Raw genomic sequence first — 24,297 nt, 5'->3', positions numbered from 1 at the left:
AGGGAACAACCATCTGCACGAACAGTTCGACGACGTTTGCAGCAGCATGGACTATCAGCTCGGAGACCGTGGCTGCAATTACCATTGACGTTGCATCACAGACAGGAGCGCCTCCGATGGTGTACTCAACGACGAACCGGGGTGCACGAATGGCAAAACGTCATTTTTTCGGATGAATCCAAGTTCTGTTTACAGCATCGTGATGGTCGCATCAGTGTTTGGCGACATCGCGGTGAACGCACATTGCAAGCGTGTATTCGTCATCGCCATACTCGCGTATCACCAGGCGTGATGGTATGGGGTGCCATTGGTTACACGTCTCGGTCACCTCTTGTTCGCATTGACGGCACTTTGAACAGTGGACGGTTACATTTCAGATGTGTTACGACCCGTGGCTCTACCCTTCATTCGATCCCTGCGAAACCCTACATTTCACCAGGATAATGCACGACCGCATGTTACATGTCCTGTACGGGTCTTTCTGGATACAGAAAATGTTCGACTGCTGCCCTGGCCAGCACATTCTCTCACCAATTGAAAACGTCTGGTCAATGGTGGCCGAGCAACTGGCTCGTCACAATACACCAGTCACTACTCTTGATGAACTGTGGTATCGTGTTGAAGCTGCATGGTCAGCTGTACCTGTACACGCCATCCAAGCTCTATTTGACGCGATGCCCAGGCGTATCAAGGCCGTTATTACGGCCCGAGGTGGTTGTTCTGGGTACTGATTTCTCAGTATCTATGCACCCAAATTGCGAGAAAACGTAATCACATATCAGTTCTAGTACAATATATTTGTGCAATGAATACCCGTTTATTATCTGCATTTCTTCTTGATGTAGCAATTTTAATGGCCAGTAGTGTACATACACACAAGCACTGTAAACACTAGCGCCAACGCAAACCAAATATGATCGACGTCCGAGGTCATCGACAGCGAAATTAATAACACTAGCCTGCATTTTAAAACTTTTTTGTCATACGATTTGTTGAAAGTAGGAGGTCTTGAATCAATTTTTTATGCTGCTTCTAGAAATGACTTCCCATTTCTGTATCACGTCAGGTATTTACACAAAATAAGTAATATTTTGATGATTTTAACTTCAGAGCCCACAAATATATTCAAACATCATTTCACACAAGGAGAATTTTTAATCAAAACACATTTAAAAAATGAAATACATTTAAAAATATTCTACAGAATTCCACTTATTTATTTCGTGACTACTTTTTATAAAAACAAGAAGTCAACAGGAACCATCAATTTTTAAACTTTCTATTCTTTGAGTTCCTTGCAGTTCTTTGTGTATGGTGACTCTCCCTTTTCAACATCCAACAGTAGTCGGCCCTCATAAATGCATTACAGTTCTCCGGGTACCCCCTCTTCATCTCTTTAAGATCATGGTAAGAGGCTCACCCCGATCTTCAGCATAACGTGACAAATTTTCCGGAAAGTAATCGATATGCGAGTGTAGAAAGTAGACTTTCACACTCATGTTACAACATAACTTCTTGACGTTTTGTAACACTTTTTCAATGGCCTTTTTATTAGGATCTTAGCTATTCCATAGAAAGTTATCAGTAACTGATCGTACGGCGGTCCATGCGTCTTTTTCTCTGTTCTTCACTGTCTTAGCAAAATCTTCAACCTTCATCAATTTCTTCATTTGAGGACCAACAAAAATTCTAGCTTTCAGTTTGTCTTGTGTGGTGAAGGCAAATTTATTCAAAGGGTACTTGAAGCAGTGTCCATCCGGTGGTAGGGCCTTTACAAATTGCTTCATCAACCCCAATTTTATGTGTAGTAGTGAAGCAAGATATATATATATATATATATATATATATATTTTTTTTTTTTTGTACGAGTGGTTCGTGCAGGATATTTTTAGTTCCGACACAAAATTTGTCAGCTCTGGTCAAACGTTCAGATTCAAATGTCTTTGCCTTGCCCAATTGCCCCATTTGCGTAGAAAGCAAGGAATTTTTATGATCCCAGCTTCTTGTCCTAATACTACTCCGATGTAACAGAAAACGTTCAGATTGTTGTCACACTTGCATGTTGACATTTTAGTAACTACAAACAACAGGCAAACTGTTTTATTAATATTGTCTTAAATATTCAGAATATCCATAACATAGCACTATAATGCACGCTTTTGAGACAAACAACATTTCCAAGGTTCAACAATAACAATTAGCATCAACAAGTATAACATCATGGAAGTATACAGGACCATATAGGGAAATTTCCTCCAACATTACGCGTAACCTATTGGCACAGCAGTATATCTTTGAAGTCAAATTACAGAAGAACTATACGTGATAGAAACAGATCAGAGAACTGCTTTGGAATCTACATAAAAATTTGAGGTAGTATCACATAGGCCTATTAGTTTTCAGTCATCTGATACCAATTCAGACTAGTGTAACCATCGGGTGAGGTAACATTAACTCTGATCCTCCGCATTTTGACAAGGGAGAAAGCAGCATTCCATGCAGAGTTTCAACAAAAACCATTTATAAGGTTACTTGCTAATTTAATTTCAACAGCTTCTTTAATAACATTACCCCAATAGCTGGAGGCGCATGCCAGAATATCCGTGTTGTTATAGTCAGTACGATGACTGGTGCCATGACAATGTTCTGCAATGGTGGATTTGCTTGGTTGTTGTAAGCGTGTGTGACGCTCATGCTAGTACACCCGTATTCCACAGTCCTGGTAGTCTGACCAATATACGACATACCATAACTGCAACTTGGTACTTTTTTTTGGCGTCAAGGGAGTTAGAACTTGAAAGACTTTTTAGAACACTTAAATTCAATTCATCGGAATGTTTGTTTCGTGATGAAGGTGCAAAAGGATAGCTGTCTTCCATTCCTTTATGTATTGCTCAGGAGGAAAGTTGATGGTACGTTGGGACATGCCGTTTATCGTAAGCCTACTCACACTGACTTATATTTGCAAGCTGATAGTTGTCACCATCCAGCTCAACGTGAAGGGGTACTTGGTGCCTTGGTTCGCAGTTCCACGTGACCTCTGACCCTGAGAGTTTGTTAGCTGAGTTAGCCCATCTCGAGTCACCTTTGTCAGAATGGTTATAGTGAAAGACAGATCACACGTACGTTGTGCTATCTACCAACTGTGTACCGTGTGAGTGATGATAATAAAGAGGTGGTGCCAAAGTCTACGGCCATTTTGCCTTACGCAGTGAAAATTTAGAACGGGATTGGTCGTATTTCGTGGAAATATGATTTTAAACGCGTTTTTCGACCAGCATCTAAGATCAGAGTTCTTTTAGGTCCCGTAAGCGATGATCCTGGTGTGCGTAAGGCGGATGCCTGCCGTATTTCTTGCAGTTGTGGACTGTAGTATCAGGACTGTGGAGGACCGGTGTACTGAGCACATGTGTCACACACGCTTACAACATCCGAGCAAATCCCCCATTGCAGAACATTGTCTGTGCGCCGGTCATATTATGGAATATAACAACACTGAGATTCTGGAATTCACTTCCAGCCATTACGAGAGTGTTACTAAGTAAGCAGTGGAAAGTAAATTAGCAAGTAACCTTATAAATTGAGATGGTGCTTTTTGTTTAAATTCTGCATGGAATGTTGCTCTCTCCCTTTTCAAAATACAGAGAGACAGGTGTGTGTGTGTGTGTGTGTGTGTGTGTGTGTGTGTGTGTGTGTGTTATCTTTCCGGAGTGTCTCTGCAAACCGAGGCTTTAAATTCAATTGCACAGCGCTTACTTGCTGCAATTTTTTCTTGGAACCGGCCGAGTGTGATTCTGTCGAAATATCGGCGGTTGTCGACGACGTCAGCGGGCTGCATTCCAGTAAGTTACTTGACTGTTGCATACGCCGGGAGAAACTCAAGTCTCACAGAAAGTGCAGTATGGAGTAGGAAGTTGTTTGAAAACGGAAGTGAATAGCAAAGAAATTCGAAGTTCAGATTGGGATATTTATCGCAATGATAGGTTAGTGTCCTCAGTGGCAGTAAAGAATTGGATAATATCTAACGAGATTATCATGCATTCCGAGTGTGAATTAATCTGGGTGAAGCTAAGCACCAAAGGACGGTCAAAAATGGTAATCAGATGTTTTTATAGACCGCCTGGATCAGGAGGTGTAGTGGTAAAGCGCTTCAGAGAGAACTTGCAGATATGATATCTTCTCTGGTTACCAGCCGAGAGTCGTCGTCGTCTTGTTGCAACTTTTCAATGAATTCCGTATCCATGATCTTCAAGCGAAGGAAGCAGTTCTCCTGGAGATGATGGATATGGAATCCATTGAAACGTTGCAACATGACAACGACGCCACTCGGCTGATACCCGAGAAGATTTCATGGACGAAATACGCCGAGAAAGCCTGCAATCACATTTAAAACTCGCAGAATATTAATAACTTTCCTGCCATGCCTCTGTAGTAGCGGGTGACTTCAACTTGTCAGGTATAGCTTGGGAGTGTCATGCTAGCAAAACCGGTCCCAGAGACAGGGATTCGTGTGACATTGTTCTGGATGAATGGTCCGAAAATTACTTTGAGCAGATAATTAGAGAACCAAATCGAGAGAGCAACGTCTTAGACCTCCTAGCTACAAGCGAACCTGAACGTATCGAATCAGTTAACACAAAGGAAGGTGCGGTGATCAAAAGGCTGTGACAGCTTCTATGACAACGGGACTTACAAATAATGGTAAGACAGATAGGAAGATATTGTTGCTTAGCAACAGTGACAGGATACGCTCTGCAGAGTATCTGGGTAGTGAACAGCAAATATACAGTGCCGAGGACGAAGATGTGCAGCACAAATGCAAAAAATGCTGCCGGGCAAGGTCTTAGGGGAGGGAAAGACCCTCCGTGGTTTAGTAGCCGTATTAGAAAACTGCTAAATAAACAAAGAGAGCTTCATCACCATTTTAGCGGATGACCCACGAGCAGCTGCGTTCTTGCGGAGGCCCTACATGATATTAGGCAGGTTTACCAGTTTCTTTGGGTCTTCAGTGTAGAAGAAGATAGGTAAATAATAGGTAGATAGATGTTAATTAAGAAATTTTTGTTTACCCGTATATTGAGTGAAATGAAACCCGCCAGGTTAGCCGAGAGCGCTAACGCGCTGCTTCCTGGACTTGGGTAGACGCGCCGGCCTCGGATCGAATCCACCTGGCGGATTAACGACGGAGGCCGGAGTGCTGGCCAGCCTGGATGTGGTTTTTAGGCGGTTTTCCACATCCCGCTAGGTTAATACCGGGCTGGTCCCCACGTGCCGCCTCAGTTACACGGCTCGCAGACTTCTGAACACATTCACACTATCCCATGTATTACACTAGACGCAGACAGTTGGGGTACACTAATTCCGTCCCAGGGGGTAAGAGGTGGCGGCAGGAAGGGTATCCGGCCACCACTTAAATTAACCTTGCCAAATCCTATTAACCATGCCAACCTTACAACACCGCGGGAAAAAGGCACAAGCAAAAGAAAGAAAGAAAGTATATTGAGTGAAATGACCATGAAGAGGAAATCAGGTGAGGTTTATCGACAGTCGTTCTTCAGGCTCACCTATTGCGAACTGAATACTGATGCTGGTAACATAAGCATCCTTCACCACACACTGTAAGATGGGTTGCGGAGTATAGCTGTAGATGAAGGTGTGGATCGAGAACTTGACTTTCGACGAGTCAGTACTCAGTATCTTCACATCCAAGAAAACAAAGTGTATAATATCGATTTTAAAAATTTCAAAATGTATAATTTTATTTTGCTTCATGTTTCTGGGTCATATGGGCCATCGCCCGAAGCCATTTAAAACAGAGCAAGTAGTGACTGGGCTGGGAGGTGTACGCACGTGACGAGGGCGAGGAGCCGCCTGTCGGCGTCGCTGAGCCGCAGCTCTGGCTTGGCGGCCAGCTCGCAGAGCACCCTGCGCGCGCAGCCCGCGGGATCGGCCCGCAGCACGCGCCCCCAGTCCAGCGCCGGCCGGCCCGCCGCCGCCCCCGCCGCCCCCACCGCCGCCGCCTCTCCGACCACCTGCGCACAAACCACACATAGCCTTCAGTCCGAGCTGCCCACCACTCGTTCTCACAAGGCATGAAAACACCAACACGAATATGAACATGCCAGTACGATACCACTTCTAGCTATTCTAAATTTTCGCTTCTACTGTACTTACCTCATTTGAAACATTCACTATTACTGCGTATGAGATGCAGGTCATAACTCATTCCATGTCGTACTGGTATGTTCGTACTCACGAGGAAATATTGGAATGTCAGTGCTTAATTCAACATAGATATGCGATACTGTACAGCTTTCCAGGTTCTGTACTGTCTGGTTAACCGCATTTGTGCAATACATTATTCTGCTGTGAAAGTACTTACCTTTATGGCCCTTTAAGGACTGTATGTACACTTCTAACGTGCTGGTTATGTGGACAAAAGATGAAACTTTCTGGCAAATTAAAACTGTGTGCCAGACCGAGACTCGAACTTGGAAGCTTTGCCTTTCGCGGGCTAGTGCTCTACCAACTGAGCTACCCAAGCACGACTCACGCTCCGTCCTCGCACCTTTAATTCCGCCATAACCTCATTTCCCACCTTTCAAACTTTACAGAAGCTCTCCTGCGAACCTTGCAGAACCAGCACTTCTGGAAGAAAGGATATTGCGGAGACATGGCTTAGGCACAGCCTGGGGGATATTTCTAGAATGAAATTTTCACTCTACAGCGGAGTGTGCGCTGATATGAAACTTTCTGGCAGATTAAAACTGTCAGGAGGGGGCGTGAAAGGCAAAGGTCACGAGTTCGAGTCTCGGTCCGGCACACAGTTTTAATCTGCCAGAAAGCTTCATGTAACAGCGCACACGCCGCTGTAGAGTGAACATTTAATTCTGGACAAAATATATTTCAGTATGCACTAGATGTATTAAAACGTACCTATAAGCTATGAAAGTATCCCCTAGCAATATATTGTACAAAAACGCTACTTATATGCGTAACTTTCTATATTTTAACACCCTGAGTTGTTTCTGTAGTGTGCCACTGAGGATGGGCGGAGAGCGTAGCCTATACAGTTTCCATAAATAAATTTTAAAACCTAAAATAATCCCTCCTATACAACAGACACCGTCATATTAGTCACCATGCAGTTCCTGAAATTCGTGCGAAAAACAGAGTACCGTCTGTATATAAAAGATCAAAGCATTATGCTTGGTGTTTCGAAATGAACATTGAGTTTTTAAGGCTATGTAGTATTTATTACATAGCAACTTACAAGTATAAATAATAAACCAAATCTTTAAAGCGTTTAATGTGAACACCATTCGTCACGTGGCACACATCGAGCGTAAAGACGAGATCTTCCCAAACCATGATCAGTGTGTCTGGAGTAACTGACGCAACAACTGCTTCAGTCCTGTTTGTTAAGCTGGGTAGATCAGCTGGCAGCGGAGGCACACACATCATCCCTTACTAACTCCGAAAGGCGGCGTCAGATCGGGTGAACCTGGAAACCATGGGAAACAAGCTGTGTCATCCGACCCCTTGCGGCCAATCCAACGGTCGTTTACGTCGTTTATCCCGTAGTTATGCCAGTGAGGCGGCACATCATGCTGCTTCCAAGTAAAGTTCTGAGTTCAGCTTGTCCCAGTTGAAGTAAGAGCCACAGTTCTAGCGCATCAAGATAGGACACAACAATTACACTTGCTTCAAGGAAAAAATGCCCATAAAATTTCTGCCGCGATATAGCACAAAAAAATCAATTTAGGGGAGTCTCGTTGCAGCTGAACCATCTCCTGAGGATTTGCTGAGTCCCAGATACGAACATTATGTGAGTTCGTCAGGCAACATCATTTCGCTTGCAAAGTTGGCATGTAAACTGTAGTCTGTAGGCTTTAGAGCTTGTAACATCTGCAAACGGTGAGGACGTAGTTGTTAAGTGTCTCCTTAAATGTTTCCTCACAGACATCAATAGAATTGTTAATTCACGACTAGCCTTCCGATATGACTTCTTGGGTCTATACATTAAGACACTCTGACTCGTTCGATAAGTTCTTCAGTTACTCTTCCCTTTGCAAAGATAGCTGGTGTCTTCAGACCGATGGTGTCACCTACGGTTGTTATTATCACTTGGAGGTTTACAGTGGAACTTAATACGGAACACACGTTGCACTTTGACAAAAGATTCAGTCGTTGCAACCTGTAAAATACAAAAAGCTTTCTGTTCACTTGTCGCCATCTTTGTTTCTAGCGCGTTCTAACGCAAGACACAGGAAACAGTGCACGTACACAGGTATACAAACTAAACTGTTTGAGTCACTCTTTCATTTGATTTATTATTTATGATTGTAAGATGAATGTAATAAATTCTACTAAAATCTTAAAACCCCAGTGTTCATTTTGAAAAACCCAGCATTAGGCAGTCTAGGTGGGTTACGTGTGTAGTGCTCCCGCTGATTTGACTCAAGAACTGGAACGGCAAATTTTCAATCCTTGCAAGATTTATGAGATGATTCGGGGCTGTCTGAAATAATTCGTAAAGTCACTGGAGAGGCGACAAAATACGGCATCCAAATGCAAGGAACATGGAACATCTCCCATAAGAAGCACAGGTTGTAGTGTTATATGTGCCTCACTGATTTTTTTTAACTAATTTGTGCCTGATTTTATTCTGAGAAGCTCAGTTATGTATGTAAATACCGTAAATGTAAATTTGATTCAAAAAGTACTTGAAGTGAAGTGAAGCGCAGCTGGACAGCAACAAACTCTTTAGCGCGCAATCCCCGCAACGACAGTAGTTGTGAATCTTTGAGTATGGACTCTAATGAAAAAAGACAATTGATTTATTAAAAAAAAGAGGATTGTTAATCTGTATCTTGTGGAAAGAGGACGTGTTGCTAGGCCGCCGCTCGGAACGTATTGTTACATTTCATGAAAATTGACATTTTAGTAATAAAACCGAGTAAAGTGTGTGTAAGAGTTGCCAAACATTTATGTATACAAATTTTCTGGAAGTGAAGACTAGAAATATCTTGTTTTTGGAAAAGGAGGTGAACTTCATTGTCGTCGCCGTCTATCAATCGACAGAATTGTAAGTGTACAAATTTCACTAAAATACAAGAAAAGACATGCATCTTCTATAGTTTTCATTCAATAAGTAACAATCTCTCATACTTTCTTAATTACAGTAATTGGATTATGTTCTTGTACAATAGTATGGTGCTGAACTCCACTGTCCAATTTTGATGTAGCAGTACGTGTAGTTTGAAGAAAGTTTGTGTGCCAAGCAATCTACTTTTCTCACGAAAAGCAGATTGCTGTTTGATCTTATTTACTTACAACAGTGGTCCCTTAGGTATGAAAAGCTACGAAAACTTGGGCTCAAGTTATCCGCAATACGGCCAAGTAGCTAAAAGTGTCGTATTTTAAACCTTAAAGAAGAATAACCTCCCCCAAATTGTAATACGTCACCAACTGGTGCAGAAGCTGATCATTCAAAGAGGCAGCAACCAAAATTCAGGTACCAGTTACGACTTAAAGTAAAAATCTCAATCAAAAATCTCTCTCTCTCTCTCCAAACACATATATAAATATTCATATTATTACGATAAAAGTCATTTTATAAGGCGTACAGTAAATATTACATGTAACGTGCTGAAGTAATACTATATTCTGGTTAAGGTATGCCGTACATGTAAATTTGGCTCAATTAAATTAGGACTCAATCGAAAACTTAACATTTGAAACACATTTCTACTATATACAACAATATTTCTTACTGCAGTCAGTGTCAGCCTGTAGCCACACGTTCGCTGTTATTTCGCAAATGGGTCAATTTCAATCTCATATTTACTGGAATATTTGTGCTTTTGTCATTATATACAAGGTTATTATAAACGGCTGACGCGATTTCACAAATTTGCTGTAAATATTCTCATATATTATTTGTCACAGAGCTTTGCCCCCTACTGATCCTGCAGATATGAAGTCGAGAATCAAGTTCTTCCTACGATCGGCACAGGATGTCTCTATAAATCTGTTCAAAAACACTACTGATACGAGTTCGCAGTTCTTGCAGGGTTGTTGATAGAGGAGTAACCACTAAATCTTTCTCATAACCACACACAAAAAAATCGCATGGGGTTAGGTCGGAAGAGCGTCGAGGCCATGCCATGAATTGCTGATCATCAACCTCAACACGACCAACCCATTTGTTTCTCTATTTCCTGTATAAGAATTTGCGAACATCATGATGGAAGTGGGCAGAAGCACCATCCTGTTGATAGATCACGCTGTTGGTCCCCAGGTTTTTGAGCCAGTTTTCCAGCATGTCCAGATATACGTGTCCTTTGCGGTCTTTTCACAGAAGAAAAAGGGACTGTAAACCTAAAATCATGAGACTGCACGGAACACATTGCAATAGCATGCAGATTCTCTGTCCATCACTTCATCACTGAAGATGAGTTTCTCACAAAACCCATCGTCTTCCAAAACTGCAACTGTGTCGAAACTTCAAAGCGTCTGACTTTGTCATCGCGATCAGGGCTTGTAAAAGTTGGAAGCGGTAAGGCTTCAGCTTCAGTCGTTTCCTTTAGATCTTCCAACGGTCGGTTGCAGTACGTTCAGTTTCCTGCTTGCTCTGTTCGTCGACTTCTGTGGGCTACGTGCGAAACACGCCCCCGCGCGTGGTCAACCGTTTCTTCATTCACTGCGAGTGGGCCAGTTGATCTACTTTTGCAGAGGCATCCTGCAGCTTTAAACTGCTTATACCTTCGCCGAATGGAGTTGGCAGTTGGTGGTCCCTGTTGAACTTCGTTCTACAGTGTCGTTACACTACTACTGTGGTCTGATGTGAATGCATTTCAGGTACAATGCGTACGCTTTCTCGGTGCCTGTCGCCATCTTGCCCAACCGCTCACTGCTGCGCTCTCGGGACACAAATTTGAAGTGCGACTGCAACTTTCTGAGTTTTTCTGTACGAGTGTTGAGTTTTGTGACAATAAGTTAATTAATGTATCTGCAGCGAATTTGTGAAAGCGATTCACTCACTTACAATAATCTTACATTTTCGCTCGTATCAGCTTTCGCTGTTAATTTTGATACAGTGAGTTTTTATTCGTGATTTTGCAGTTTATAATACCACAAGACTGTATACTGCGTTTTCCGGGTGTATGTATGTGAGGGGGACCGGGTTTAAGGAAGGGAGGGGGTAGAAGGAGGGCTTGCTTCCAAGGAGCTAGAGACGGAGATAGAGAGGTCATTCGAAAACCTCCAAGTGCCTCTGATTGGCCGAAAAGAATGGATACATACCTTGCCCGTGTTTTGGCCTGGCACATGCACGCAGACATATATAGAATTAAGACCCTTATGAAAGACATCTGCCAAACGAACACATTAACGGAACGCAGGGGCAATGGATACTGGGGAAGTTACATGCACATAAACATTGGGCTGGAAAGCTTTCAAAGAGGAACTTTCTTGGCGAGCGTGTATTTCAACGTAGGATAAGCGGACATCATAGAACAACTAAAAAATTGTAGTTAAGTAATTTCAGTTTTGAAGACGAATAAACTATGCTGACGAATCAGATATGAAGCCACAGAAAACTCTGCAGAACATGGGAGATCCTCCTAGTATGACACTTTGCTACTGTGCCTAGTGAGGCACATCGTCTGCTGACTAACCACAAAGACTAAGCTTGCGCGCGTAAATCACTGTCAGTCAGAGCCACGACCGTTAGCTGTGGACCTACCTAGGCTGCAAATACACAACAGCTCCCGCCCAAGAATGCTGCTAACAGACTCGCGCCTTTATGGCTCTCTCAGTGACAACTCTCCTACATGAACCACCTGGTAAGGCACATGCACAGCGCGTACAGTTATTGCATTGCCTGTATTTTATAGTGTCTGTGTAGTTCGATGAGTGCATGTCTGAAGGAACAGAAATCGCTGACGATCTAAGCCATATTAAATATATGAAACGTATTCGCAAGGCGATTTGACGAGCAAAACATTCTCTCTACCTGCGTGGGAATCTCACAATGTGTGAGCGGTATGGAACGAGACAATAGGGTGTATGGAAGTTTGGATCGATTCTGGAAGCGTGCTCGGATAGCCGAAGTTGTTAAGGCGATCACTCACTGTAAGTGGGAAGTATGAGTACGAGTCACAGTCCGGCACAAATTTGCATGTGTTTCTAGTAAATGGTACGCCGGGAATATAATCTTATTTGCCACTTGCTAATACATTTCATGAATGCGTAGAGAAGCAGGTGCAACTCGAATCACACGCTGAAGTGACGTCAAAACGTAATTTCACTCGATGCGACCACGAAAGTCGATAGCAGTCGACCCAGTATAGCATGACTGACACTTCCTTCTCCCTTGTGAGTTGAAGCTGGGACATGCCGAAATATTCGCAATAAAACAGCTACATATACGTGACAAGCAAGAATAACATTGTCATTTCCGTTCGTTTCACTCACAGCAATTTAAGCTGTGCTCTGAGGTTTCTTCCTAACCACATCCTCGGATATCGCCTCATTTTCGGAGATGAGCAGCCAAATGTTTGTGTCAAGCAAGAATATAAATGTCATTGCTGGTCGTCTCATTCGCAGCAATTTCGTTTTCTGTTTTGTAATCAGACTGAAGTCACGAAATCGAACAGACTCATTCCTCAGAAAGAGTGATCTTATGCGTAAATTACGTCCAGTATTGCGAAACACACTTACTTTAATAAGAAAGATCCAGAATATAATATAGCAGGATGTGAACCTACTTCCTGCGACTCTGTAAATCCATTTCTCTAGCCACAGTGAATGCATACAAGTCCAATAACACTGTCATTCATTTTCACAAGCTACGACATTGTCGCGAATAAAACAGTGACCCGTATATAGAATAAATTTCCTTTAATTTACGTCTATGGTCACAAACATTTTGTTCACAGATTACCGGTTTCGGTCTATAAGGACCATCTTCAGATCTGTGTTTTGCCACTATGGCTGCAACACATTAGGACACTGTTTTTATAAAACATAAATCTGTAGATGGTGATTATAGACCGAAACCGGTAATCTGTGAACAAAAAGTTTGTGACCATAGACCTAAATTAAAGGAAATTTATTGTCATTCATCTTAGCATCTCCTGAAAGATTTTACCTCTGATGCGTCATTAAATGATATTTAATTATAGCAAGTTGTACCAAGAGTGACATGTTTGTGATAAATCTTCAATGTGCCATTTCTTTGAAACGGCAATGTATAATACGAAAACAATGAAATAAGACGAAATTCAGAAAGGCTTTTCCAGAGTTGTTCATTAGTCGTCTACTATCGAGATACAAGGTCGCACCGAGTAAAACGTCATTTTGACGTCACTATGCGAAAAATTCCAGTGGCACTAGCTTCTACCGACATGCATGTCTCCCTTCACAGTCCGCCTGAAAAGTTCCATTCGTCTCAGAATAACAATAACTAAATCCTAGAAAGCGACTATTAGAGTTTTATTAATAATTATAATTGGCATGTTATCATTTTGTTATTTTAATCTTGGTGATAGAAAAACGGTAATTCAGTTTTGTGTAGTGGAATTAAAAGTAACTAGGCGTAGTCAATGCTGAACTTTTGTGAAAATAAATGACTGCAACGTACTCCACTTTTCTGCAGCTAGCGCATCTAATCCCTTTATTTATTCATATTATTGTGATTCATTCATGGTTGTACGTCACGCGGCTGGCACCAGTGGGGTTTTCTTGTAGTGTTATCTTTGCCATAGGCAACACTTTGGCTGGCCGCGAGTCAGTTGTTTATCGCGGGTTCGGCTCTTTAAGTGTGCAGTCTACGGGCAGCAGGACCTCACAATGGGGTCGAGAAGTTGGCCCTTACTTGGAGCGCATGCTCACTGCGTGTGATATTGCTGGAGTGCTGTGGCCGGAGACGGCGGAAAGGTTTTGGGTTCCGGCACGAGGCGTGGTGCCGTGCCTGGCTTCTCTCACCAAGCAATGCATGTTGAGAAGAGATTGCCGGAGCGTCGCCTGGCTTTAACCGTTCGCCTGGGCATATTGGTGTCTGTTTGATTTCAGCAGGTTCAATTGTGTGCTTATGTATATACAGGGTGCTACAAAAAGGTACGGCCAAACTTTCAGGAAACATTCCTCACACACAAACAAAGAAAATATGTTATGTGGACATGTGCCCGGAAACGCTTACTTTCCATGTTAGAGCTCATTTTATTACTTCTCTTCAAATCACATTAATCATGGAATGGAAACACACAGCAACAGAACGTACCAGCGTGACTTCAAACACTTTGTTACAGGAAATGTTCAGAATGTCCTCCGTTAGCGAGGATACATGCATCCACCCTCCCTCGCATGGAATCCCTGATGAGCTGATGCAGCCCTGGAGAATGGCGTATTGTATCACAGCCGTCCACAATACGAGCACGAAGAGTCTCTACATTTGGTACCGGGGTTGCGTAGACAAGAGCTTTCAAATGCCCCATAAATGAAAGTCAAGAGGATTGAGGTCAGGAGAGCGTAGAGGCAATGGAATTGGTCCGCCTCTACCAATCCATCGGTCACCGAATCTGTTGTTGAGGAGCGTACGAACACTTCGACTGAAATGTGCAGGAGCTCCATCGTGCATGAACCACATGTTGTGTCGTACTGAAATCATGATAACGTGCTCCATTGAGCGTAGGTGGAAGAACATACTGACGGAACTAAAATGAGTTCTAACATGGAAATTAAGTGTTTCCGGACACATGTCCACATAACATCTTTTCTTTATTTGTGTGTGAGGAATGTTTCCTGAAAGTTCGGCCGTACCTTTTTGTAACACCCTGTATGTCAACGGTTAACTAATGTTGTCTTCAGCGACGAGTCTGGTAAGTCGAAGTTACGTCACACGTGGCATGATTACGGGGCTTGGGCTTTTCATCTTAGTTTCCTACCACTTCAGGAAGGATCTGCAGCTATATGTAAGGAAATCCGGGGTGCTTCTTATCATTGAGTGATGGTATATCTAAAATTGTTGTAACCTTGGTGATTAAGTACCAAAAATTGGCACCTTAATTAAAGAGTAATGAAATACTATGCTGCCCGTTTAAAGTAATATTCAGCAGCTGCTATTATTTGTCAAGGAATAATCTTACTTACGCATGTATTGCAGTGTTTAAATGAATTCTTAGGTGTTGAGTTTAAAAAAAAATTTGGCGAGCCTTCCTGTTTTAATGTTATGTTTTATTGTTTTATGTAATATGAATGTGCAATTGCAAGTGTGCTGTTGTAGTTGATTTATGTTTCAGTTGGGTGGAGCGCAGTGTGTTTCATCCGGTACGGTGGGATGTGGCACCGGGGCTTGACAACATGGCCGTTGCCAGTGGAACTGTGTCTCGATAGACCGGGCTCCACGTTTCTAGCCTTCTTTCTCGATCTCGTCCGCAAGTTGAGTATTGCTGTTATCTTTGTTCCTCGCTCTGTCAGGTCGTCAAACTTTGTAGCTCGTTGCTCCGCCGCCTTGGCACATGCACCTTTCGCTCAAAATATGAATTTAAACGTGCAAAAGTGGGTCACTCTCTAATTAGTGCAAGGTCAAATTGCTGGAGGCTCCGCCTTATTAATTCTGTATTCTCTTATCAGCCATTTGTATCATATTTGTACCACGTATGCTGATTGTGAAGTTTAATTTCTATAAAGGAGGGTTTCGTGTGTGTATGTTCTCAGGGAATGTTTAGATGCTGAGGCGCTGTTTTCTATTAATCGTTTGTTATTTAATTAGTACCTACATGTAATGGCATCAATTGGACTATTCCTTAGAAGTTCGTGTGCCCAGTGTCCATTGCCGAGCATTTGTGTGTCTTATGTTATGCCTTAATATTATACCTTGGTATGAATTTATATTGTACGAAAGAACTCATTGTACTGGTTAGTCTTGTGGGTTCAGAGTTTGTCAAGTTTTGATTGTATTAAGTATTTATATCAACAGAAATTTTCTTCATGTTTCATGTATTTGTTATGAAGATTTCGACAGGGGTTTAAGAAAAATTTTATTGTGCTCCTGTGAGGTTGTGAAATTTATCTGTTCTGTTGTATTTAAATTGTGCAAGGTCATAAACATTGTTTAACACAATCTGGGCATGTTTGATAATTATGACCCTGCTGCTTCCTGCCGTAATATTGGACGCACATAGCATATTTCAAATGGGTAATCCAGATCTTTTTCCTTGTTGTTACTATTGTGATCTTCATTCCAAAGATTGGTTTGATGCAGCTCTCCATGCTGCTCTGTCATGTGCAAGCTTATTCATCTCTGAGTAACTACTACGACCTACATTCTTCTGAATCTGCTTAATTTATTCATTTCTTGGTCTCCCTAAACGATTTTTACCCCCCGCCCCCACGTTTCCCTCCAGTACTAAATTGGTGATCCCTTGATGCCTCAGAACATGTCCTACCTACCGGTCCCTTCTTCTATTCAGGCTGTACCACAAATTTCTCTTCTCCCAAATTCCTCTCAGTACCTTCTCATTAATTACATGATCTACCCATCTAATCTTCAGCATTCTTCTGTAGCACTACATTTCAAAAGCGTCTATTTTCTTCTTGTCTAAACTGTTTATCTTCCATATTTCACTTCCGTATATGGCTACACTCCATACAAATACTTTCAGAAAGAACTTCCTCACACTTAAATCTGTACTCACAGTTAACAAATTTCTCTTCTTCGGAAACGATTTTTTTACCATTGCCAGTCTACATTTTATATCCTTATATCAGTTATTTTGCTTCCCAAATATCAAAACTCATCTACTTCTTTAAGTGTCGCATTTCCTAATCTAATTCCCCCAGCATCGCCTGATGTAATTCGATTACACTCCATTATTCTTGTTTTGCTTTTCTTGATGTGCAGCTTAGATCCTCCTTTCAAGACACTGTCCAATCCGTTCAACTGCTCTTCCAAGTCCTTTGCTGTCTGTGATAGAATTACAATGTCATTGGAAAACCTCAAAGTATTTATTACTTCTCCCTGAACTTTAATTCCTGCTCCAAATTTTCCTTTCGTTTCGCTTACTGTCTGCTCAATATGCAGATTGAATAACGTCAGGGATAGGCTATAACCCTGTCTCACTTCCTTCTCAACCATTGCTTTCCTTTCGTGCCCCCCTACTCTCATAACTGCCATCTGGTTTCTGTACAAACTGTAAATAGTCTTCGCTCCCTGTATTTTAGCACTGCCAACTTTAGGATTTGCAAGAGATTATTCCAATCAACATTGTCAAAAGCTTTCTCTAAGTCCACAAATGCTAGAAACGTAGGTCTGCCTTTCCTTAACCTATCATCTATGAGAAGTTGTAGGGTCAGATTGCCTTGCCTGTTCCTACATTTCTCTGGAATCCAAACTGATTTTCCATCAGGCCGGCTTCTATCAGTTTTTCCATTCTTCTGTAAAGCATTTTGCAATTGTGACTTATTAAATTGATAGTTCGGTAATTTTTACACCTGTCAACATCTGCTTTCTTTGGAATTGGAATAATTGTATTCTTCTTAAAGTCTGAGGGTATTTCGCCTGTCTCATACATCTTGCTCGCCAGATGGAAGAGTGTTGTACGGCTGGCTCTTCCAAGGCTATCTGTAACTCTAATGGAATGTTGTCTACTCCCACTGCCTTGTTTCGACTTATGTCTTTCAGTGCTTTGTCAGATTCTTCTAGCAGTATCATATCTCCCTTCTCATCTTCATCTATGTCCTCTTCCATTTCCATAATATTGTCCTCAAGGACATCCCCCTTGTACAGGCCCTCTACATACTCCTTCCACCTTTCTGCTTTCCCTTCTTTGCTCAGGACTGGCTTTCCATCTGAGTTCTTGGTATGCATGCAGGCGGTTTTGTTTTCTCGAAAGGTCTCTTCAATTTTGCTGTAGGCATCTTATGTCTTATTCCTAGTGATATATGCTTCTACATCTTTACATTTGTCCTCAAGCCATTCCTGCTTAGCCATTTTGCACTTACTGTCGATCTCATTTTTTAAACATTTGTATTCCCTTTCGCCTACTTCGTTCTTTACCTTTTTATATTTCCTCCTTTCATCGATTAAATTGAATATATCTTGTGTTTCCCAAGGATTTCTATTACTCCTCGTCTTTTTACCTACTTGATCCTCTGAGCTAATGTCACTACTTCATCGCTCAAAGCTATCCATTCTACTGTATTTCTTTCCCCTGTTCTTGTCAATCGTTCCCTAATGCTCCCTCCGACTCTCTCTACAGCTTCTGGTTCTTTCAGTTTATCCCAGTACAATCTCGTTAAATTCCCGCCTTTTTGCAGTTTCTCCTGTTTTAATCTGCGGTTCAGAATCCACATCTGCCCCTGGAAATGTTCAGCTATTTAAAACATGGTTCTCAAATCTCCTGTCTTGCCATTATATAATCTATCAGCAACCTTCCAGTGTCTCCAGGTCTCTTCCATGTATACAACTTTCTTTCACGATTCTTAAACCAAGTGCAACTAGGATTAAGTTATGCTCTGTGCAAAATTCTACCAGACAGCTTTCTCTTTTATTCCTTTCTCCCAGTCAATATTCACCTACCGCTTTTCCTTCTCTTCCTTTTCCTACTATCGAATTCCAATCCCCCATGACTGTTAAATTTTCGTCTCGTTTAGCTGTTTGAATAATTTCTTTTATCTCATTATACACTTCCTCAATCTCGTCCTCATATGTGGGGCTAGTTGGCATATAAACTTCTACAACTGTGGTAGGTGTGGGCGTCTTGTCTATCTTGGCTATAATAATGCATTCACTTTCTTGTTCATAGTTTATCCGCATTCCTACTTTATTATTCATTATTAAACCTACTCCTGGATTAACCCTATTTGATTTTGTATTTATAACCTTGTATTACCTGACCACAAGACCCGTTCCTCCTGGCACCAAACTTCACTAATTCCCACTAACATCTAAATTTAACCCATTCATTTCCATTTTTAAATTTTCTAACCTACCTGCCCGATTAAGAGATTTGGCATTCGACGCTTCGATCTGTAGAATGTCAGTTTTATTTCTCCTGATAACGACGTCCTCCTGCGTAGTTCCCACCCAGAGATCCAAATAGGTAACTATTTTACGCCCAGAATATTTTACCCAAGAGGATGCCATCATTTAATCACACATAGAGCTGCATGCCCACAGGAAAAATTACGGCTGTAGTTTCCCTTGCTTTTAGCTGTTATCGCTAACGTCAGAGCAAGGCCGTTTTGGTTGTTACAAGACCAGATCAGTCAATCACCCCTGCAAATACTGAAAAGCTTGCTGCCCCTCTTCAGGAACCACATGTTCGTCTTGCCTCCCAACAGGTACCCCTCCATCGTGGCTGCACCTATGGTATGGCTATCTGTATGGCTGAGGCATGCAAGCCTCCCCACCAACAGCAAGTCAATGGTTCATTTCCTTATAGTGTTTTATTTACGAATATCTCTATTCGTCTGAAACATGGATGGGATATCGGTCGCAAATTTCATAAGAGAATAAATTTACTGCGAAGCTGTGGTTAATTTTTCCAGTTGCTTAAAGAGACCTCTGGAAGTTGTATGTGTGTGTGAGCTTCACACATAAATCTAATTACTGAACACTTTTTACCTACGTTAGACATTACCCCTCAATATTATCCCATAAGGCATAAATAAATGAAGTGTGTAAAATATGTTAAGTTATTATCTTCTGTATTTCCAAAGTTGGTAGTTATGGTGGAAATAGCTGATTTGAACGTTTTAGCAGATTTACTACATGGAAAAATAATATAGTAAATCTGGTAAAATGTTCGACTCAGCTATTTCCACCATAACTGCCAACTTTGGAAATATGGAAGACAATTACTTAACATATTTTTCCATTTTACGTTTTCATCAGCCTGTACCCAACAGAACATAGCACTTTCTAGCATGTTTATTTTTTCTTGTTGATGTATTGGGTTAATAGGTGGAAAATTTCAAAGAGTACAAAACTGAATGAACTATGTTATTTCAAAGATTAACCATTGCAATACCAAGGTAGGTGAAGATAGTCTTCTTTACACCCACCTTTTGATGATATTGTAGTATAATTAGTTGTTTCTGTTTTAAAATTCTGAAAAAAATTTATTGTTTTTAATGATCTCTTCTACTGGATTCCGTATCTGTTTAAAATTTTTAGTTAAACTTAACCTGCAAATTTAAGTCTCAGCAGCAGATGTTACAAGATGTTTCAAAAAAGATTTTACAACTTTGAAAATCCATATAAATTAGTTCATAGTACCTACAGAGGTGATCGTAGTCAGTTTGTAGCGAAATACATCAAGTTTTGTCTCGCGTAGTTCGCTAGCGCCGAATCGCACCATAAGGAGCGCTAGTGGCACTTGTGTTAAAGATGGCTGCCTTCACTGGACCCGAGCGTGCCAGCTGTATGTTTTGTTCTGAAATAACTAAGTCGGCGACAACAGTTCAGTACGCTAAAGATCCTCCTAGTAGACCTACAATTTATGAGTGGTATAAATGTTTTGTAGAAACAGTGTTTTCGGTATGACATGGGAAATCATGAGGTCATCCAAGCACATGTGACAACATCGTTGAGCGAGTAAGAAAACGTTTTGTCAACAGCCCTACGAAATCAGCCTGGTGTGCATATCACGAACTGCAAATCCCACATACGACTGTTTGGCATGTGTTGAGAAATTGTTTGCATTTGAAACCATGTGGAGTGACGATCGTACAAGCAATAAAAGACACTGATAAAATTACTCACAAGAACTTCTGAGCGTATATGTAAAATTGATTACATGAAGATGAACATTTCTTGGACAAAATCATCTTTTCTGATGAGTCGACTTTTCACTTAAGTGGCAGGGTTAACATACGTAACTGTAGGGTTTGGGGCAGTGAAAATCCACATCAAACAATGAGACATGGCCCCTTTTTTATCCACGAGAAAACCATCAACAGGATAGTGTACCTGGATATGTTACAACAATTTATGATACCACAGATCGATGAGGATGACCAAGAACGAAATGTTTACTTCTGCAAGATGGTGCACCACTCCACTACCTAGCTGACACCCAAGCCTTTCTCAGTGACCACTTTCCAGATCAGTGGACTGGCCATGATGCGTCAATTGGATTGCCCCCACATTCCTCAGACCTAACACCACTCGGTTTTGTTTTTATGGGGATTCATCAAGGATATCGTGTTTGTGCCTCCTGTGCCGACTTCTATAACTGAACTTAGTGCAAGAATTTACGCCCCCACTAAGCAAGTTACATCTGCAATGCTACACGAGTTTGGGAAGAAATTGACTTCCGATGGGATGTGTGCAGGACAACCAACGGAAGCCACATACATCTTTAGTTTAAGTTAAAAAAAACTTGATGTGTTTCCCTACAAAATAATTCTAAACCCAGCTCTACATCTTCTGTCAATAAATTTATATGGATTTTGAAAGTTGTAACGTCCTTCTTGAGACAACCTGTACTTTCTGCAGTGAATGCCGTATTCAATATTTCCAGGATCAGAGACTTAATTACACATAAATATCTCTTTAAAAATTATGTTGAGAGCAAAAGCGAGCAAGAACAACGAAAATGTGCATCTTTTTTGTAGTGGTAATAAAATCGGTCGAATACATTATTGAAAGTATAATCTTCACGGTAAATGATAACAGCCAAACAGTTGCAGGATAAAGATTTATTAGAATCCTTGACCACGGTTTCAGTATTTCTAAATATACCTTCATCAAAAGTACAATACACTAAAATCACATCCTGCAGTAGATATACATAAGCCTAGGGCTTTCACATCCTCTTCACACTAGTTCACAGGTGAAGTACTGATGCTATGCCGTGTTCACATCGACCTTCTGTTCATAATTATATTGTACAAATGGAGATGATGTTTTAACTACTGACGACGCCTTTGGTACGATTTTTTTATGTATATCTACTGCAGGATGTGATTTTAGTGTATTTTACTTCTGATGAAGGTATATTCAGATATACTGAAACCGTGGTCAAGGATTTTAATAAACCTTTATCCTGCAACTGTTTGGCTGTTATCATTTACCGTGAAGAATTTCAACAGTTGCTAGTATATTATTATTGTTGAGTGTGTTCTAAAATTATTTTCAAGTCCTGAACCATAATTACACGTTAATACCTCTTTAAAAAGTATGTTGTTAGTATAATTCAACAAACGGTTAACGAATTCTGTTTTCTTTTTTTTAATTCTGGGGGCGGCCAAAAATCCTCCCCCCCCCCCCCCCAAAGAAATAAATAAAAAGATATGTAAGGACCAAAACTGAATGAAACGTTATGCAAACTGTAAAGGCCCCCCAGCAATGCACATTATGAAAAATGCCTTGGTATTGCAAGGGTTACAGGTAAATATTTGTTGAGAACTAGTCACTTACACAAAAACACCATTATGTAATTTCGCTGTTGCTGCTTATTTGCTCAGGTCCAAAACAGTACTTGTATCATCTGTTACATATACCAGTTCTGCCTTGTTTAAAAAAAATGGCAGCTCATGAACATAATGTAAGAACAGTAATGGGCCAATTATTGAGCCCTGTGGGACTCCCATTGTAATTTCTCCTCCATGCCATTGGTGTGGTAATACCTACCGGCGAGTCTGCCGCAGACCTCTTGGCGATGACGGAGCGTAGTATGGCGGAGGCGACCTTGGCCTTGACGGGCTGCCGGATGGCGTTGTAGTCCTGGGCGAGCACGTGCAGCATGTACATGCCGGCCAGGCCCATGACGGCGACCAGCGCCAGCCGGATGAAGTGAGCGCTGGCACGCGCCACGCCCACCGCCGCCGCCAGCAGCAGCACCGTCGCCAGGTGCCTGTCCATGGCCTGCCTGCCTGCGCACACATAGCAAAGGTCCATGAGACGGCGACGAGCAGCGCAGAGCACGTGATGAGCTTCAGAGAACTACATGCTGGAAGCGATTTCTGACCATCTGCTAAAAGGGACATCTCACTATCAAAAGACAAAATGGAGAGTAACCAGTGACTCATATCTTTTCTCAGCCATTGACCACAAAATAGGTCCACAAGCTGTTGGGATACAAAAATGTACTCGTAGGAGGACAGTGGGCCACTTCACCTATCTCCCATCAAATGACTCAAGAATGTTTTGATAGACCTCTCTAATACTTGTCGTTCTGGCACACTTAAATGTTCTTGCAGTGCGATCCTCCTCTGCCTTTACAGTTTGCATCACATATAAATCACTTTTGGTCCTCACGTATCTTCAGTTCACGAGTGTCACATATCACCATTGCTTCAGGGTCTTTTTGTTCTATTTGCTTGTTTCTAATTATGATCTTCCTTCACAGGAGGTCCATACTGATAAGCTAGCAATGATCCTCATTCGAATGCTCGTTTACTGGCATGGATGAAGCCACCAACAAAGGAGTTCTCAATTAGAGGTTGCCAGAATTGATACTCAGAGGGCTCTCTGTCGTGATCAGGCCGAGGTACTGAAAGGCGAAACATAGTGTACGGCTGGTAAACCTCACCAAAACAGTAGGTTGATTTTACAAGCTGTGTTTCCTTTGGCGATGTGAGGATTATCTTTCAGCAATCAAAAACAGAAGGACACGATTGCAGAGCTTCAGCTACAAGCCAGCTACAGAAAATATTGCTGCGACGGTTACAATCACAGTTATTAAATGGAAGGGAAGGGTGAATTCTTTGACCCAATAAGTTATACCACTAATTATCTAAACACACATAAAGTGATCAACAGGACTTGTAACACGTAATACCAGTAGCCCGATCGACAGGTTGTCAGTGGCGTGACAGTAGTAGCTCTAGAAAGTCCGTATAGGGGAGGCAGCGACCCATTCCCTAAACAACAGATTCGACTTGGCTGTCCACGACTGAAACTGGCTCTGCGCCAGCGAGACGCACTTCACCTGTTAAGAAAGCTGTGTCCTGTGTCAAGGGTATACAAAAACACAAAAGTATACACAGTCCGTTAATCATCGGAAGTCCAAACGTGCAATAGATAATCGTACCTCTTACTCAAGTGACAGAGATGGGAGGGATCACCACGTGTACTCTATATGACTGGAGGCCCCGCTAAACGTGTTGAAGAGGCTGTTCCGGTAGCCATTGAGGAAACAAGATACAAACAACGGTAGATTATCGTGCATGTACAAACAAACGATGCGTGTCGTCTAGTGTATGATAATACTTCGATCTTTCCAGCAGCCGGCAAAGAGGGTAGAAAAGACCAGCTCACAATCTGCAGCATTGTCACCAGAG

General features: G+C 41.7%; 1 protein-coding gene across 1 annotated transcript; it reads right to left on the bottom strand.

The window, feature by feature from the left end:
• Positions 1-5,807: 5,807 nt before the first annotated feature.
• On the bottom strand, positions 5,808-22,876 carry LOC126176402 (uncharacterized). Its single transcript, XM_049923559.1, has 3 exons — positions 22,646-22,876; positions 6,012-6,032; positions 5,808-5,969 (listed from the first exon to the last, which is right to left on the bottom strand). Exons 1-3 carry the CDS (start codon positions 22,874-22,876, stop codon positions 5,808-5,810), a joined length of 414 nt encoding a protein of 137 aa, XP_049779516.1.
• Positions 22,877-24,297: the final 1,421 nt, after the last annotated feature.

Source organism: Schistocerca cancellata, chromosome 3 (genome assembly GCF_023864275.1).
Source record: "Schistocerca cancellata isolate TAMUIC-IGC-003103 chromosome 3, iqSchCanc2.1, whole genome shotgun sequence".
In the NCBI taxonomy this organism is placed as follows: Eukaryota; Metazoa; Arthropoda; class Insecta; order Orthoptera; family Acrididae; genus Schistocerca; species Schistocerca cancellata.
Note: the sequence above shows the minus strand (reverse complement) of the source record. Positions and strands in the feature narration are given on the sequence as shown.

What these genes read in the sequence shown, in the direction of transcription:
- LOC126176402 (XM_049923559.1), bottom strand. Translation starts at nt 22,876, where the DNA reads ATGGACAGGCACCTGGCGACGGTGCTGCTGCTGGCGGCGGCGGTGGGC. An exon ending in GGTCTGCGGCAGACTCGCCG is followed by an intron (nt 6,033 to 22,645) that starts GTAGGTATTACC and finishes GTTTGTGCGCAG; the next exon opens with GTGGTCGGAGAGGCGGCGGC. An exon ending in TGGTCGGAGAGGCGGCGGCG is followed by an intron (nt 5,970 to 6,011) that starts GTGGGGGCGGCG and finishes CCGGCGCTGGAC; the next exon opens with TGGGGGCGCGTGCTGCGGGC.